This window comes from Neomonachus schauinslandi, chromosome X, assembly GCF_002201575.2.
Source record: "Neomonachus schauinslandi chromosome X, ASM220157v2, whole genome shotgun sequence".
NCBI classification, from domain to species: domain Eukaryota; kingdom Metazoa; phylum Chordata; class Mammalia; order Carnivora; family Phocidae; genus Neomonachus; species Neomonachus schauinslandi.
In genome coordinates, this window is record NC_058419.1 from 99840902 (window position 1) to 99860601 (window position 19700).

Genomic DNA, 19700 nt, shown 5'->3' on the forward strand with positions numbered 1-19700 from the left:
TTCTTTATCCATTCATCTGTCGATGGACATCTTGGCTCTTTCCACAGTTTGGCTATTGTGGACATTGCTGCTATAAACATCGGGGTGCACGTACCCCTTCGGATCCCTACTTTTGTATCTTTGGGGTAAATACCCAGTAGTGCAATTGCTGGATCATATGGTAGTTCTATTTTCAACTTTTTGAGGAACCTCCATACTGTTTTCCAGAGTGGCTGCACCAGCTTGCATTCCCACCAACAGTGGAGGAGGGTTCCCCTTTCTCCACATCCCCGCCAACATCTGTCGTTTCCTGACTTGTTAATTTTAGCCATTCTGACTGGTGTGAGGTGGTATCTCATTGAGGTTTTGATTTGGATTTCCCTGATGCCGAGCGATATTGAGCACTTTTTCATGTGTCTGTTGGCCATTTGGATGTCTTCTTTGGAAAAATGTCTGTTCATGTCTTCTGCCCATTTCTTGATTGGATTCTTTGTTCTTTGGGTGTTGAGTTTGATGAGTTCTTTATAGATTTTGGATACTAGCCCTTTATCTGATATGTCATTTGCAAATATCTTCTCCCATTCTGTTGGTTGTCTTTTGGTTTTGTTGACTGTTTCCTTTGCTTTGCAAAAGCTTTTTATCTTGATGAAGTCCCAATAGTTCATTTTTGCCCTTGCTTCCCTTGCCTTTGGCGATGTTTCTAGGAAGAAGTTGCTTCGGCTGAGGTTGAAGAGGTTGCTGCCCGTGTTCTCCTTTAGGATTTTGATGGACTCCTGTCTCACATTGAGGTCTTTCAACCATTTGGAGTCTATTTTTGTGTGTGGTGTAAGGAAATGGTCCAGTTTCATTCTTCTGCATGTGGCTATCCAATTTTCCCAACACCATTTGTTGAGGAGACTGTCTTTATTCCACTGGACATTCTTTCCTGCTTTGTCAAAGATAAGTTGACCATAGAGTTGAGGGTCCATTTCTGGGCTCTCTATTCTGTTCCATTGATCTATGTGTCTGTTTTTGTGCCAGTACCATGCTGTCTTGATGATGACAGCTTTGTAATAGAGCTGGAAGTCCGGAATTGTGATGCTGCCGGCTTTGCTTTTCTTTTTCAACATTCCTCTGGCTATGCGGGGTCTTTTCTGGTTCCATACAAATTTTAGGATTATTTGTTCCATTTCTTTGAAAAAAGTGGATGGTATTTTGATGGGGATTGCATTGAATGTGTAGATTGCTCTAGGTAGCATTGACATCTTCACAATATTTGTTCTTCCAATCCATGAGCATGGAATGTTTTTCCATTTCTTTGTGTCTTCCTCAATTTCTTTCATGAGTATTTTATAGTTTTCTGAGTACAGATCCTTTGCCTCTTTGGTTAGATTTATTCCTAGGTATCTTATGGTTTTGGGTGCAATTGTAAATGGGATCGACTCCTTAATTTCTCTTTCTTCTGTCTTATTGTTGGTGTATAGGAATGCCACTGACTTCTGTGCATTGATTTTATATCCTGCCACTTTACTGAATTCCTGTATGAGTTCTAGCAGTTTTGGGGTGGAGTCTTTGGGGTTTTCCACATAAAGTATCATATCATCTGCAAAGAGTGAGAGTTTGACTTCTTCTTTGCCAATTTGGATGCCTTTGATTTCTTTTTGTTGTCTGATTGCTGTGGCTAGGACTTCCAATACTATGTTGAATAGCAGTGGTGATAGTGGACATCCCTGCCGCGTTCCTGACCTTAGGGGGAAAGCTCTCAGTTTTTCCCCATTGAGAATGATATTTGCTGTAGGTTTTTCATAGATGGCTTTTATGATATTGAGGTATGTACCCTCTATTCCTATACTCTGAAGAGTTTTGATCAAGAAAGGATGCTGTACTTTGTCAAATGCTTTTTCTGCATCTATTGAGAGGACCATATGGTTCTTGTTCTTTCTTTTGTTAATGTATTGTATCACATTGATTGATTTGCGGATGTTGAACCAACCTTGCAGCCCAGGGATAAATCCCACTTGGTCATGGTGAATAATCCTTTTAATGTACTGTTGGATCCTATTGGCTAGTATTTTGGTGAGAATTTTTGCATCCATGTTCATCAGGGATATTGGTCTGTAATTCTCCTTTTTGATGGGGTCTTTGTCTGGTTTTGGGATCAAGGTAATGCTGGCCTCATAAAATGAGTTTGGAAGTTTTCCTTCCATTTCTAGTTTTTGGAACAGTTTCAGAAGAATAGGTATTAATTCTTCTTGAAATGTTTGGTAGAATTCTCCTGGGAAGCCATCTGGCCCTGGGCTTTTGTTTTTTGGGAGATTTTGGATGACTGCTTCAATTTCCTTAGTGGTTCTAGGTCTGTTCAGGTTTTCTATTTCTTCCTGGTTCAGTTTTGGTAGTTGATACATCTCTAGGAATGCATCCATTTCTTCCAGGTTATCTAATTTGCTGGCATAGAGTTGCTCATAATATGTTCTTATAATTGTTTGTATTTCTTTGGTGTTGGTTGTGATCTCTCCTCTTTCATTCATGATTTTGTTGATTTGGGTCATTTCTCTTCTCTTTTTGATAAGTCTGGCCAGGGGTTTATCAATCTTGTTAATTCTTTCAAAGAACCAGCTCCTAGTTTCGTTGATCTGTTCTACTGTTCTTTTAGTTTCTATTTCATTGATTTCTGCTCTGATCTTTATTATTTCTCTTCTCCTGCTGGGTTTAGGCTTTATTTGCTGTTCTTTCTCCAGCTCCTTTAGGTGTAGGGTTAGGTTGTGTACTTGAGACCTTTCTTGCTTCCTGAGAAAGGCTTGTATTGCTATATACTTTCCTCTTAGGACTGCCTTTGCTGCATCCCAAAGATTTTGAATAGTTGTGTTTTCATTTCATTGGTTTCCATGTATTTTTTTAATTCTTCTTTAATTTCCTGGTTGACCCATTCATTCTTCAGTAGGATGCTCTTTAGCCTCCATGTATTTGAGTTCTTTCCAACTTTCCTCTTGTGATTGAGTTCTAGTTTCAAAGCATTGTGGTCTGAAAATAGGCAGGGAATGATTCCAATATTTTGGTACCGGTTGAGACCTGATTTATGACCTAGGATGTCATCTATTCTGGAGAATGGTCCATGGGCACTAGAGAAGAATGTGTATTCCGTTGCTTTGGGATGGAATGTTCTGAATATGTCTGTGAAGTCCATTTGGTCCAGTGTGTCATTTAAAGTCTTTATTTCCTTGTTGATCTTTTGCTTAGACGATCTGTCCATTTCAGTGAGGGGGGTGTTAAAGTCCCCCACTATTATTGTATTGTTGTCAATGTGTTTCTTTGCTTTTGTTATTATTTGCCTTATATAATTGGCTGCTCCCATGTTAGGGGCATAGATATTTACAATTGTTAGATCTTCTTGTTGGATAGACCCTTTAAGTAGGATAGAGTGTCCTTCCTCATCTCTTATTACAGTCTTTGGTTTAAAATCTAATTTGTCTGATATAAGGATTGCCACCCCAGCTTTCTTTTGGTGTCCATTAGCATGGTAAATGGTTTTCCACCCCCTCACTTTCAATCTGGGGGTGTCTTTGGGTCTAAAATGAGTCTCTTGCAGACAGCATATCGATGGGTCTTGTTTTTTAATCCAGTCTGATAGCCTGTGTCTTTTGATTGGGGCATAGAGCCCATTTACATTCAGGGTAACTATTGAAAGATAGGAATTTAGTGCCATTGTATTGCCTGTAAGGTGACTGTTACCGTATATTGTCTGTGTTCCTTTCTGGTCTATATTGCTTTTAGGCTCTCTCTTTGCTTAGAGGACCCCTTTCAAGATTTCCTGTAGGGCTGGTTTTGTGTTTGCAAATTCCTTTAGTTTTTGTTTGTCCTGGAAGCTTTTTCTCTCTCCTTCAATTTTCAATGAGAGCCTAGCTGGATAGAGTATTCTTGGCTGCATATTTTTCTCATTTAGTGCTCTGAATATATCCTGCCAGTCCTTTCTGGCCTGCCAGGTCTCTGTGGATAGGTCTGTTGCCAATCTAATGTTTCTACCCTTGTAGGTTACATATCTCTTCTCCCGAGCTGCTTTCAGGATTTTCTCTTTGTCTATGAGACTCGTAAGTTTTACTATTAGATGTCGGGGTGTTGACCTATTTTTATTGATTTTGAGAGGGGTTCTCTGTGCTTCCTGGATTTTCATGCCTGTTTGCTTTCCCAAATTAGGGAAGTTCTCTGCTATAATTTGCTCCATTATACCTTGTGCCCCTCTCTCTCTTTCTTCTTCTTCTGGGATCCCAATTATTCTAATGTTGTTTCGTCTTATGGTATCGCTTATCTCTCGAATTCTGCCCTCGTGATCCAGTAGTTGTTTATCTCTCTTTTTCTCAGCTTCTTTATTTTCCATCATTTCATCTTCTATATTACTGATTCTCTCTTCTGCCTCATTTATTCTAGCAGTTAGCGCCCCCATTTTTGATTGCACCTCATTAATACCCTTTTTGATTTCTACTTGGTTGGATTTTAGTTCTTTTACTTCTCCAGAAAGGGTTTCTCTAATAACTTCCATATTTTTTTCAAGCCCAGCTAGTATCTTTAAAGTGATGATTCTGAACTCTAGATCTGACATCGTACTAATGTCCGTATTGAGTAGGTCCCTGGCAGTCGGTACTACCTCTTGTTCTTTTTGTTGAGGTGATTTTTTCCGTCTTGTCATTTTGTGCAGAGGAGAATAGATTAATGAGAGAACAAAATGCTAGCAGAGTAACAACGTCCCCAGAAAATATACTCTAAACAAATCAGAAAAGACTTGAAGCAGTGGGAAAAGAAAGGGAAAGAGAGAAAAAAGAAAAAGAAAAAGATAAAAACAAAAACAAACAAAACAAAACAACAACAACAACAACAAAACCAGAATGTGATCAAATATGATCAGGCTGGTATATAGATCAGTTCCACACACTAGATTTGGGGTGTATTTTGGTCTTTTAGAAGAAAGTGCCTCCCAAAATTTTAAAGAAAGAAAAACTTATATATGTACAAAAATAAGGGTTGATATGATGAAGGGATGGAATATGATTGTAAAGATGGAAATTATAAAAAATTTTATAAAAGGAATTGATAAGTTGTTTGAAAAAAAGAAAGAAGAGGATTAAAAAAAGAAAAAAAAAGGGAGAGGATGTGATCAGGCAGGGGAATAGAAAACACCATATACTAGAGATTTAGGGTATATTTTAATCTGTTAGAAGAAACTATCTCAAAATTTTAAAGAGAGAACAACTTATATATATAAGCCAAAAATACGGGTAACTACTATGAAGGGATAGAATATGACTCTAAAAATGAAAAATAAAAATGTTTTTTTAAAAAAAGGGATTGATAAGATGTTGGTTGAAAAAGGGAAAAAGAAAAATTCAAAAAGAAAAAAAGACAGTTAAAAAAAATTAACTTTGAAAGACTAAAGAATCATGGTAAAAAAGCCATGAATTCTATGTGCAGTAGTCCCCTAGCGCTGGAGTTCTGCCGTTCTCATTGATCGGTAAACTTGGTCTTGGCTGGCTGTTCTCGCTGATCTTCTGGGGAGGGGCCTGTTGCCGTGGTTTCCAAATGTCTCTGCCAGAGGCGCAATTGCCCCGCCCTTGCCCCCTCCCGGCTAAGTCATCTGCTCAGGTTTGCTCTCCGGGGCTTTTGTTCCCTGCGAGCTTTCCGTACAGCTTTGGAGGCGGAGAGTGAAAATGGCGGCCTCCCAATCTCCACCGCGGAGGAGCCGGGAACTCGGGGCCCCGCTTCTCAGTGAGCCCCCAGAGAAAAGCCGTCAGTCACTCCCGTCTCCCCGGTCTCCAGCCGCACTCCGTGCTCACCCGGCCTGTGACCGCGCGTTTCTATCTCTGGCACCCGACCCCGGGTGGAGTCTCCAAACCCAGCAGATCCCTGCGGTGCACTCCCGCGCGGCTCCTCCCAGGGAGGAAGGTGAGTCTCCCCGGATCTGCCGCTTGTTGGGTCCCTGCTGGAGGAGCAGTGGCCCGACTGTGCCGCGGATCATGGTTTATGGCAACCCCGAGCTGAGAGCCCGCGCCTGGGCTCTGCCTCTGCAGCCGGCTTCCCTGCTCCGTTACCTGGGAGCTCTGCCGCACTCAGGCACCCCCGGTCTTTCTGTGACCCCGAGGGTCCTGAGGCCACACTGTCCCGGAGGGTTCCACCCCCCGCTTAGCCACCAGAGTGACGTCCCTCAGCGGAGCAGACTTTTCAATGTTCCGATTTTGTGCTCCGCGGCTCTATCACTTGCCAGCAGCGGCGGCCGGAGGCCCCTCCCCCGCCGTCTATCCTCCCGAATATCGCCTCGGATTCACTTCTCCGCACGTCCTACCTTCCAGAAAGTGGTCGCTTTTCTGATGAGAGAGTTGTTGCTCTTCTTTTCTTCGATCTCCTGTTGAGTTTGAAGGTGTTCAGAATGGTTTGATCCCTATCCAGCTGAATTCCTGAGAGGAGACGAAATCCAGGTCTCCTACTCCTCCGCCATCTTGCTCCTATCAAGGATTTTTTTTTTTTTTTTTTACCTATAAGGTTTTCCTCTCAAGTTTGCACCCCAGCTTCCAAGACGCTCATTTTTATCTCCGTGTTTGGTCCATGACATTTGTACCAATGTGTTGAGGATGCGTTGGGGACAACAATGGGCAGTGGCATTTTCAAAGGCAGCGATACTCCATTCGCTTCCCATGGCTTAAACTCGAAGAGAGGTCATATGCATAATGACAAAAGGCCACTTTCATAACCTCTGTCATTAAAAAGTAATGAGACGTGTGAAATGGGAAAGATATTGGCGGATAAAGTAAAAGAGAAGAAAGTTATTCTTTTTTGCAGGGAAGAAAAAAGAAAGGTGCTCTAACTGTTCTGCACATCACTCAGTGCCTTTCCTCTCCTTCATGTGAACTTGATGAAATGAAAGGAGAATCGAAAGCGGCAAACAGCGTGTCAGCCAAAATATGGGCTCTTCCTTCTCAGCAGTTTCCCATATGCTAGCCCCTGCAGTTTAATTCTTGCTGTCGTTAATCAAGTAGAAAACAGTTACCTTGGCTTATCTAAGGTGCTGCAAATTCCGGGATTTAAATATTCCGATCAACAGTTTCAGCTTCTAACTAGATCTCTCTCATAATACCCTTTGTGTTATAAGCACTCACTTACCAAACAAAACAAAACAAAACAAAGAAATAATTCTTCACATCAGAGTGCTTCAGTCTCTTTCCTGACACATTGTTGAAATAAGGATATCTGTCAGTCTGGACTGAATGGCAGGCTTCAGCTGAAAGCAGCCCAGTACAGGCAGCGATTGGTGATGGTGATGAGGCAGGAGAGCCGGACCCCGGAAGCGTTAGACACAGAACCATTCATGACGCTTAGAAGCTGGCTCTGTGAGTCTGGTCAGTTCCTCCATCAGCCTTATTTTATAGTGAAAAGTCACCACAACCAAAAACTAGTTGCAAAGATAGCCCAGAGAAACAGCCCTGTGTTTGCCCAGGCTATTACACATCATCCTACAAAGGATGCCAGTTGGTTTGTTGTCTTAAAAGGGATTCTGAAGCCATTTTTCTACTTCAAAGTATAGAAACATCAGTACTTAATTACACAGGTGTCCATTTTTTTAAGTTTTTATTGAAATTCCAGGTAGTTAATGGGACAGTGTAATATTAGTTTCAGGTGTAACATTTAGTGATTCAATGCTTCCATCCATCACCCGGCGCTCATCAGGACAAGTGCCCTCCTTAATCCCCATCACCTGTTTGGAATCCAAATGATTTTGAAGTATCCCTTTGCATTCTGTTGGCTCATAAGAGGTATCCTTGTGCTTCCAGTTCCAAGTCCATATTATGTCCCTTTCCCTCCATTTATTTTCCTTCTGCCCTATGTCTTTTCTCGGCCTGTGATTATGATTCTTACCTAAGTCTCCATCATGTCGTTTTATATTGATAGATTTGTCTATGTTCCTTTATGCATTGATATCATCCATAACACAGTTACAAAACTATTCTTCCTTGGACATTTCTAGCTCATTATTCCCTTGCTCAAGAACTTCAGTCTTGTCGGTGACCATATTTTACTCATTCATTCATTTATTCTTTTCATTCCACAAATATTTACTGAGTCTTTACTGTGTACTTGGCACTCTTCTAGGCACTGAGGATACAACTGAACAAAACAGGCAAGAGAAAAATCATTGCTCTTATGAAATTGATGTGTAGTTATCAGAATCTAGTGGCCCCTCTACTCTCCACCTGATAAGACCCTGATAATCCCTTCTCTTTCCTGTTCTTCCTCTGCCTCCCAGTTCCTCCCTCGCTGAGCAGCAATCTAGTCGTTCCCCAGCATGGGTTCTCTGAGCCGAGGAGATTCTGCTTTTTAACCCCATTGCTGCTCTCCACCGGTTTTCTCACTAGCCTGTGTGAGTATGTACATTTGCTGGTCCTCACACTTGGAACTCCATCCCTCCTCTCATCCTTCACCTTTTCACCCAAATCCCACACTGAATCTTTTCCTCTCTGACTGTTCCTTCACTTTGAGATCTTCCCTGTACTATTCTCATTTACACTGGATGGCACGTTCCTTTAAGTATTCATGAGTTGTTTCAGAGGGCTGTGCTTGCTGCCTCCAGCTAAATTAGATAAATAAAAAACTCCAAGCTCTGCTGTTTCGGGGGAATACTTTGAGAAGGATAGGTATTAACCCTTCTCTAAATATTTGGTAGGAATCACCTGTGTCTGGTCCTGGACTTTTGTCTGTTGGGAGTTTTTTGATGACCGATTCAGTTTCATTGCTAGGAATCGGTCTGTTCACGTTTTCTATTTCTTCTTGATTCAGTCTCAGAGGACTGTATGTTTCTAGGAATTCATTTGTTTCTTCTAGGTTGTCCCATTTGTTGGCATATAATTTGTAATCTTTTATAATCAATCCTTTGTATTTCTGTGATGTCCATAGTAGCTCCTCTTTTATTTCTGATTTTATTCAAGTCCTCCCTTTTTTGTGATCATGGTATCTCTCCAGCCAGGTAAATAGTGACTCCTCCTTCTTTTCGTGCTTGATGAATCTGACTCAAGGTTTGTATATTTTGTTTATCCTTTCAAAAAACCAGCTCTTAGTCTCATTGATATTTTGTATTATTTTTAAGTCTCTTATTTCATTTATTTCTGCTCTGATCTTTATTATTTCCTACCTTCTACTGACTTTGGGCTTTGTTCTTCTACTTCCTTTAGGAGTAAGATTAAATTATTTATTTGAGCTTGCTCATGCTGCTTGAGGTAGGCCTGTATCGCTATAAACTTCCCTCTTAGAACTGCTTTCGCTGCATCCCAAGGGTCTTGGACCACTGTGTTTTCATTTTCATTTGCCTTCAGGTATTTCTTGGCTTCCTCTTTGACTTTTTCATAGACCTATTGGTTGTTTAGTAGCACGTTGCTTAGCCTGCACATGTTTGTGTTTCTTGCAGTTGTTTTCTTGTGATTGATTTCTAGTTTCATCCTGTTGTGGTCAGAAAAAATGTTTGATACGATTTCAGTCTTCTGAAATTTTTTGAAACTTGTTTTGTGGGTTATCACATGATCTGTCCTGGAGAGTGTTCCATGTGCACTTGAAAAGAATGTGTATTCTGCTGTTTTGGGGTAGAATGTTCTGTATGTATCTTTTAAGGCCATCTGGTCTAATGTGTCATTCAAAGCCACCGTTTCCTTATTGACTTTCTGTCTGGCTAATCTATCCAAGCTCTAAATGAGTCAGTGAGGTAGAGTAGAAGGAGTCCTGGACCAGTATTTGGGCGACCTACTTTCTCTTCTGACTCTGTTATTAACTGCCTAGCATAGGATCTTGAGCACATCGCTTAACTGCTTCAGACTACAATATTCTCCCTGACTGAAATGATGAGATTTGACTAGAGACACAGGCGGTCTCTTCAATTTCCCTAGCAAGTCTACCAACCTATTGTTTTTAATTCTGCAGTTACTTTTTATGAATCTAGGCAAATTATTGAAATTTTCTACATTGGTTTCCTGATATTGGAATGGCACTGATTAAGTTCAAAGATATGGTGTAAGAAAAAGTAAATAAGATGTCTTGGAGAGAAAAGAATCCTTTAATTGAAATTGTATAGTACCATCTCATAATTTAGTTCAAGGAAAGTATATGCCATCTGTTCCATATGCATTATCACATCGCATTGTGTCGAAGAGGTAGAAGGAGAAGTAAATACTCAGTGAGAGTTGAGTGCCACCGAACAAAACAAAACACTAATTGTTTTAGGTGGGAGAAAAATAAAGTAAAAAATTTTTACTTGCATGCATACATACATGCATGTGCACATTCACACACACACACACACACACACACACAGAGTTATTGATGACATTATCCAACATCAGAATTGCGATCAAAGAAAGCGTTTCTCATTCTAAAATATTCCATTTCCACAATCTTGCATTTTAATTTTGAAAATATTAATAATTTGGGAATCAGCCTAGTGAATTTTTTCCATAAGAAATATGTATGCAGATTTCAATTCAATCTGTCACCAGATTATATTTTCCAGATTATTGTATATACTATTAACTATGAGAAGCACATGTGTTGTCAACATAATTTCAGCAAAATTTACATTCTGTGAGGTTTTTATACTTGGGAGAAAAACTTGTAATGTTATATGCCAATACTCACTTTTATGGAATTCTGAATGCTAATTTGAGAGTCAAGAATACCAACATGATATAGTCCACAACAGCAATAAAACTCTTAGAGAGTAATCAGTATTAGAACTTAGAATAGCTAGTAGGAAGGGAAAAATTTGGGGGGGGGGAAATCAGAGGGGGAGACAAACCATGAAAGACTATGGACTCTGAGAAACAAACTGAGGGTTCTAGAGGGGAGGAGGTGGCGGTTGGGTTAGCCTGGTGATGGGTATTAAGGAGGGCACATACTGAATGGAGCACTGGGTGTTATACGCAAACAATGAATCATGGATCACTACATCAAAAAGTAATGATGTAATGTATGGTGATTAACGTAATAAAATAAAATTTAAAAAAAGAAGTTAGAATAGCTTAGAGATTTTTCTATGATGGGGAATAAACAAAGAGCAAAAGGAGGCACAGTCTTTCTACTTTTGAGGAAGAAAAAATGCAACTTAGACATTGACTATTTCTGACCTCCTTTCTCTTACTCTTGGAATGTTAATTATGTTTGAAAGTTGAAGTTCATGGCCCAGCTGGACAAAAAAAAAAAAAAAAGTTTACTTCTCTTTGAGTTTAATTCCCTCTCTTTATTTAAAGCCCCCAAAGCTCCCATTTTATGTCTATGATTCCTTATTACTTCTGCATTCTTACCTTCTCTTTCTATATGCTTAAGTGCTATCTTATTATACAAGGGTACGCAAGATACACAGGAGGGCATCATTAGTTTTATAAAAGGAGTCACAGTGAAAAAGGAATTCAATGTAACACATTTTGCTTTAAGAATACATGCCTTTCAGAGTAAAGTTTTATTAAGGATTTCAAACTAGGCATCAACCCAATCATACTTGAAATATCTGTGTCTAGAGAACTAATAATCACTTCAGTAGCCCCTATAATTCTTAGCACCCTGACACTGAAGAGTTCCTTAAAGACAAGCATTGTATCCCCGACACACCTAGGGGTTCTGCGTTTTACCTCAGCCTTACAAATTGTAAACATTATCTGCTTATTAAAGATCAACGCTTGCCTTGTTAAAAGCTAGTAGCCCTTCAGCTCTTTTCTTTATTAATAAAGATTAATAGAAAATGGATAGGAACTAAGTATGCCCCTTCAAACCTCCGCGTCTATTTTCCATTGAGCAGGTAGGGGTAAATAGAGTTTATTTGCCAATCAGTAGGAAGGCTTTTTGCTCAGGGATCCAAAGCATTTGCTGAAAACCACGAAGGTTGGGGATTTCCTCACATAAGGAAAGTCTGCAGCTTCCATTTCCCATGTCTAACTAAATAGGACAGCTCAAGTTATGTGCCTCGGCCCTGTATTTAAACGTTTGCATCCCAGCTCCCACATATGCAAAACAAGAGGGTTGAACAAAAATCTCATGAGATTCCTTCCAGCCCTAAGGGCCTATGATAAAACCAGGAGGGGGAAAAATGAAAGAGTCATTACAAATAGAAAGAAACATTTTCCCGAGAGACATTCCCAACACAAACATAGGTTAATCATTTAGAAATATTTGGTATAAGATCTTGAAAATCAAAATAGGGCAGCTCCTTCCAACAATTGCGTTAGAAATGTGTCTTGAAGACACTTCACAAGCTTAGTGTAGCCAAGGAAAATGTTTTCTGAGCTCTTGGTGTTTTATTACATTTAGATCACCTTCAAAATCATGTCCTTGACAAATGCCACCTTTGCTCTGTGGAGACCGACCAGTGATGTTTAGGGCATACAGGAAATACTTCAAGAAATTCTTTCTTAAAGAACGGTCCTGGAGTTCCCCTGCTGAGTTGTGAGGGTTCTTGTTAAAAGTACAGGAAGCCTGGAGGCAGAACCTGGGAGTCTGTACCTAACACAAGCCATTCTCAGGGTTCTTATGCCCCCTGAAGTTTGAGAACCAGGGCTTCAGATTGCATATCTTTGTAAGTGTGGATTTCAATCAGAAGCCATTATCTGGCTGCCTTTTTCCTCTCCCACCCTTACCCAGTATCCCTTGTCCTTTGTGAGCCTTTTGCTTCCATTCTTGTCACCACTCTCATGCGTTAGCAAGGAAAAGAAACAGTCATTTGATATGGAGTTAAGGTGATCAAACATTCCTAAATGTTGCCTAACTCCACACTCTAGGTTCGTGAGAGCCTTTTGTCACCTGAGGTCCCGGGTCCTTCTTCTGCTCTTCTATTAACTCTCTGGACTGTCCTGCCTCCCTGGCTCTTAACAATCTCCCTGTCTCCTGCCCTGAAGTTGCTCTTAGCTCCTTTAGAACTGAATTCCCTGGGTCTCAGAGCCATGTTTTCCTCTTGGGGACACAAAGGGTTTCATTGACCTGGTAATGATTCGTCAACCCCATTTGATCTAGAGCCAAGGTTGTAGCAGTGCCCTGTGTGAGCGAAGCTGCAGCTGGATGCCTCACCGTGGGCAGCCTGCCTTTCTGCATCTTTATCCTCCTCCAGACCTCTCCACCACAGGGCTATTTTGTTTCCTCCACCAGAGAGAGGGAGGCCAAGCATTAGGCATCTCTACATTCTTCCTTACCTTTTGCTCTCTCTACTCCCAAGGCCTCATGGGGACGTAGCAGCGCTCAAAGGTTCTTTATTTAACCCGAGCCTCTTCTCCCATGCGCTGCTTATCCACATCTGGACTGTGCCTCTCTGCCTACCTTCCCACACACCCCGCTTGACATCCTCACTCACCCTCGAGGGGACCATGCTGCAAATTTCAGACACCCCAGGGAATCCCTGTAACCAGTAGGCATTACGTGCCATTAAACAGCTAACATCTTGCATAGGGAATTCTCACTGGGGCTTATCATGAAAGAGCGATAAGTGAAAGAGAGAGGAAACAGAAGCAGCCAAGGAGGACCTCTACGCTCTATGCGGTCTGTGCTCTTATATTGAATTTGTGGTATTTATGGTATTTCTGGATTCCTTTATTAGATAATAATGCCTGTAGGGTCTTGAACAGTTTAATTCCTCTGATGGAAATGACTTCCATTTTTTTGGACATAACGTTTGTATTGCTCATAATAGAAAGACAGTTCTGACAATTTGGAATAGAAAGCCAAAGGAATAAATCAGCTCTAAATCTGCCTGTGAGGGCTACACTAGTTGTCATTTCAGAATTTTTTTGTACAGAGTCAAGTGTGTGCACACAAATACACATACATGAACATTTTAGAAAAATAGACTGTAGACATTTTTGGAACCTGTTTTTTCACTTAGCAACTGACAGGGTGATCTCTTCCATATCCCTAAATATTTGCTGATGCCATCACATTGAATAGTGCGTAGGATTCATGGGATTTGAACATTGCATTGTATGAATTCACCATTATATATGTAACTGATTCCCTAGTATGGCATATTTAAGTTGTTTCTACTTTGTGTCAATCATAAGTGATGCTATAAATAACATTTTTCTACGTACATCTTTGTATGATTTTCCAGTTACTTCCTTAATATGAATTTTTTGAATTTAAGCTTATGGGTCATCATATTTGCACATTTTAAAGACTTGGAAGTATCATCCTTCAGAAAGAAAACGATCCCTCAGAAAGTTTGGAACAATTTAATTCCAGCGCATAGGCACTATTTGGCAATTCTGTTTGACTAAGACCAGCAGGAGAATCGTATTTGAAATGTCAGGCTAAGTTACCCAACAGCAAAGGGAAATGTTGTTCTACCTGGGTGCTTTGCACTTCAATCTTCGCAGCACTAGAGACTATATTATATTTATGTTCTAGGCAGCATTAAGTTTTATGAATTAATTAGTAATTGCTGATAATATATAAGTAATGCAGCATAATTCTTGATTTACCTGAGGATAGAGCTTTGCTAACATTCCACGTTTCTTCTTTGTTTTCCGGATGATGACATATTTGGCTCATTTAGCTTCTCATCCTCAAGTGAAATGTGGATTTTATAGCACAGATCATTCATTTGTATATTCTTAAATGGCTTCTATGGATTAACATGTTCTAAATACACTTGATGGTGAAGCACTCATTCTCCTGCCTAAATTATTCATGTTTGGGGGGAAGCTTTCAGGCAAATGTCTGATTTTACTTTTCCACGTGAGTTGTTGTCTCGGTGCATTTTACACAAAGGGAACAAAGCGGAAAATGTTGGGACTCGGTGAAAACAAATCCCAGGTGCACACGAATAAAGAAGGGTGGAGGAAAAGGAGAAGCATATGGGAAGAAGAGCAGAAAGGAACAGATGCCAGATGGAAGGAGTCAATGGAAGAGGCTGCCCAGAGTGCAGAAATGGAAAAGTCAAAATGTGGGGGGAGACCTTTCCATTTCTCAAAGCAGGAAGAATTCCAGTACTAGCATGAGTCACTTGAAAACTGAGTGGTTTATATTAGTCACTGGGAGCCATTTTTTTCTACCAGAAACATTAAGAATCGTTGACTGCAACACTGTGGAAAAGCAATCCATTCCAGTGTATGTTTCATGCCAAAAGTCTCACAATTCTGCATGAGGAAACACACATATGGCTAAACACTGTCTACCCTCAAAACTGCCATCAAAACGCCCCCGCCCCCATTATATGGCTCTCAAGAGCAGACAGCTACAGTTTTACCAAGGACTGCTAGACGGTTCACGATAGGTCTGTCTACTGTGGAACGAACCAAACCAACATACCTTCAGTGGGATTGGTAGACTCATTAATCACCCTTCTAGATATTTTGACCTAGTTTGCTCGTGCTGCTTTTCAGGTCTCATTTGGAAGCCAGTTCTGACCAGTGGAAGCGTCTGCACCTTTCTCTTCAGGAACTTCTGGTATGGCTCCAGCTGAAAGATGATGAGTTAAGCCGGCAGGCACCCATCGGAGGCGACTTTCTAGCAGTTCAGAAGCAGAATGATGTGCACAGGGTAGGACATTTTTACGACTAGTGCCTTGCACAGAGCAAATTTTTTAGTGACGGTTTTGAAATGTGTTTTGATTGAAATTAAGTTGACTAGAAATCTTCACTCTACTAGTCCAGGGGTCATATATAAATAATCCAAGCCATTGTTATTTTATTTTTTTTAAGATTTATTTACTTATTTATTTGACAGAGAGACAGCAAGAGAGTGAACATAAGCAGGGGGAGTGGGAGAGGGAGAAGCAGGCTCCCCGCTGAGCCGGGAGCCCGATGCGGGGCTCCATCCCAGGACCCTGAGATCATGACCGGAGCTGAAGGCAGATGCTTAATGACTGAGCCACCCAGGTGCCCCCAAGCCATTGTTATTTTAAATGTCAAAAGCATCCGCATTAATAATATCCTCTAAGAAGTCACCCTTCTCTTTTAATGATTTTTAAAGACATTTTATTATGGTAAATATAAAACATACACCAAATCGGACAGAGTCCTATAGTAAACAGCCATGTACCCATCAAGACTTCAACAATTACCAGCTCATGGCCAATCTTACTTCTCCTAGACCTCTACCGGCCCTCTATTATTTTTTTTTTTTTTTTTTTAAAGATTTTATTTATTTATTTGAGAGAGAGAATGAGAGAGAGAGAGAGCACATGAGAGGGGGGAGGGTCAGAGGGAGAAGCAGACTCCCTGCCGAGCAGGGAGCCCGATGCGGGACTCGATCCAGGGACTCCAGGATCATGACCTGAGCCGAAGGCAGTTGCTTAACCACCTGAGCCACCCAGGCGCCCCCGGCCCTCTATTATTTTGAAATAAATATCAGGCATGGATCATTTAATTCACAAATAATTGAGAAAGTATCTCAAAAGATAAAGATCCACTTTTTCAAAGTGACCACATGGTTACTATAGCGCTTTTTAAATGTCAATAATTTTATTCTAACAAATATCTCAGCACTTTTAACATACATGTCTTAAATGTTTTAACATTTTTTTTTGTTTAAATAAGAATTGAAATAAGGTTCTCATGTTGCATTTGGTTAATTTGTCTCTTAAATATATTTTGTAAAGACTTTTATTTTAAAATAATTACAGAGGCACAGTGAGTTGCAAAAATCGTATAGTTTCCCTATATGTTTCATCCAGTTTGCTCTAATGATTACATCTTAGGGAACTATCGGACCATAATATATATTGTCATTTCAACAGACGCTGTAAAAAGGTACGGTTACAGCGCAGCTCAATTCAGACTGGCCACATTTCAAGCACACGGTAGTACAATGTGCCTCCTGGCTGCCGTATTGAACAGTACAGTTCAACAGGTGTGATCATATTTGGGTTTGACTTTTTTGGTAAGACTGCTTCATAGATGGTTGTGTATTCTTCCATTATCAGGAGGTGTATCATGTCTTGTTTTCTCTTTTGCATGTGTGATTTTGGCAGCTGTTCATGATCAATGACTAGGGGTTGCAATGTGATCATTGCCTATTTCTATCATTTCGTCTTCATTTATTAGCCAGAGTACGTCTGTGAGAAAAAAAAAAAAAATTCATTCATCCCCTATTTGGGGGCCAAGTATACAGTTCGTATATGATAGGCAGGATACTTTCCCAGCCTTCAGATAACAAGTTGTTCACTAGCATCTTCTAACAGTGATCAATTGTGTGTCTCGCTCTCTCTCTCGCTCGCTCTTTCTTATATTTCTGTTTTCTCTATTAGGCTCTGAGTGGGGAAGTCAGAGATTTGGTCTTGCTCACCTCCAAGACCCTAGTACCTAGCAAAGTGTCTGGCATACATTGGATACTGATAAGTGTTTTTGAAATGAGAATAAAAGGCACAAGAACAGAAATCAATAACAAACCAAGGAAATGACTAACAAACTACAAAAGTTTGGTAAAACGGTAACACTTTCATATGTTCAACACTTAAAGAAAGATCTCTGTGGAGACACAGCCAAAGGTGGCATCTTGAAGAGAAGTCAAGGGTTTATATTATTCCAGAAAAGAGGATATAGAAGATTACTCAAAGGGAAGAGAACATGAGGGAAGATCTAGGAGTCTCTGAAAAAAATTGCCGAGGAAACTGACAGTTTCTTCTTTAGCCATTCCCCTTCATAAAATCGGAACATTAAATTAGCTCTGTGGTAAGGTGGAATATAATAGTGACATTTTTTTAATGTTCTAACTTTGAATAAATAGTCAAAACACTCTGGTGTATGTGTAGAAGAGCATTCATTGAGACAGAAGGGCATTTTAAATAGAATGCATTATATGATACAAAGAAATGAGACAGAATTTCTACAAAAGGTGTAATTTTAGTCTAATTCTAGAAACCAAAGATGAATCATTGAACAAGTGCACTGGAAGTCGGGAGAGACTAGTCACATTCCTCCATAAGTTAGATTGTGATTGATACTTTGTTCTTCAGCTGTGAAGATGAGGAATTCGGTCCAAATAATTTTCACAGTCCCTATTAGCCAGCATCTTGTCGTAAATAGTCCCTCAGTATCCCTGGTTTTTGGCTTTTGTTACTTGCTAGCAGTGGTAAAATGTTAGGACTTATTCTCAGTCCTTTTACGCAGGAATCCTATGACCAGTAACATGATTTGGGGAGATGGTGATGCTAGAGTTACGGGTCACATGCACCAGATTGAAATGAATTAAGCCCCACTTGGCTAGTGGGCTTGTTCAGATACCCATGTACTTGTTACCCTTCTTTGACTTCTCAGGACTTTGACTACCCTTCTTTGACTCTGTGTTCTATATGTTAGTTCCACTGCTCCTCTATCTTCGCCTCCCTCCGAATCCAACTTAGATTCAATTATAAAACATTTTAATAACTCTTTCCCAAGACCCTAAGATCCTGTGCTTTATTATCTTTTTGTGGCTGCCATCTGCAAAACCCCAAAGCTTGGAAGATCTAACTAAATACTCTCCCCTGTCCAAACAACGATGGAGCAGACCAGTATAGTCACCTTTTCAGGATGACAAACCAAGCCTTCCCTTGATGAGCCCAGTACATCACTGGGTCAGTTTGCCTCCAGAATAGTTCCTGACTCTGTCTACTGCAGTTGTCACCATAGTTACAGAAGACCATTTATCCTAACCTTTCTGTGTCTACTCTTGCCACCCTACGGTGCCGTCTACATTTCAGCCAGAGTAATTTATGTAAAAACGTACATTGAATTACGTCAGTCCTTATCTTAGCACTCTGTAGTGGCTTCCCCATTCTGTAGAGAAAAGACCAAACTCCTCAGCAAGGGCCCCAACCTTCTCTTTTCTCACCACTCTTCTTCTTGCCCTCTGGCCACTAGCCATGCCTTCTTCTTTTGGTTTCTGCAGTTTTCTGTGTTCTTCTCATTTGGTGCTTGGAACATGCTGGTCCTCTGTCTGAAGCCCCTTCCACCTACATACACCCCTTCATAATTTCCTGGCTAACATCTGATAGTCTTTTACATCTTGGCTCAGACATCAAGGAAGCTTTTCCCTGCTGTCCATATTTGACCCTATCTTCCTCTACATGCTGTTATACACAGTCTACTTTTCCTTCTGCAGCTTAACATTCTTTGTCATCACGTATATGTGTAAATCTTTGATTCATGTCAATCACCTTCGCTAAACCATGTGCTCCAAGAAGGCTTCTTTTGGGGAGAGGGTTGTCATTTTTATACCCAGCACTTTATAAGGTGCCTAGTACGGGGTGGACACTAAATAGGTAAAGAAACAAAGGAATTAAGGAAGAAAGGGAAGGAGGAAGGCAGAAAATCAATCAGTGATCTGATCTTAACCTTGTTCATTCTTCCCTAGTTTATACTGAGACCAAGGGCAGGGAAAGAAAGAAGAAAGAGGGAAGTTCCTTCCTCACTGCAGGATTTTTCTGTTGATTCCCAGCTCAGTGTCCGTGTGTACCAGGGAGAGCTATTTTGATGCCCACTGGTTTTTTTGTTTGTTTTTTTTTTGGTTTTTTGGTTTTTGGTGTTTTTTTTATTATGTTAGTTAATCACCATACATCATTAGTTTTTGATGTAGTTTTCCATGATTCATAGTTTGCATATAACACCCAGTGCTCCATTCAGTATGTGCCCTCTTTAATACCCATCACCAGGCTAACCCATCCCCCCACCCCCTCCCTCTAGAACCCTCAGTTTGTTTCTCAGAGTCCATAGTCTCTCATGGTTCATCTCCCCCTCCGATTTCCCCCCCTTCATTTTTCCCCT

The 19700-nt window shown here is 40.5% G+C and overlaps 1 protein-coding gene across 1 annotated transcript in view; it reads left to right on the forward strand.

Moving 5' to 3' along the window:
* The window catches only part of DMD (dystrophin), a 2077064-nt gene that overhangs the window by 1708744 nt on the left and 348620 nt on the right, over positions 1 to 19700 (forward strand). Inside the window, exon 57 of the mRNA XM_021677947.1 lies at positions 15339 to 15495. Coding sequence (XP_021533622.1) covers positions 15339 to 15495 — 157 coding nt within the window. The remainder of the gene's footprint in view (positions 1 to 15338; positions 15496 to 19700) is intronic.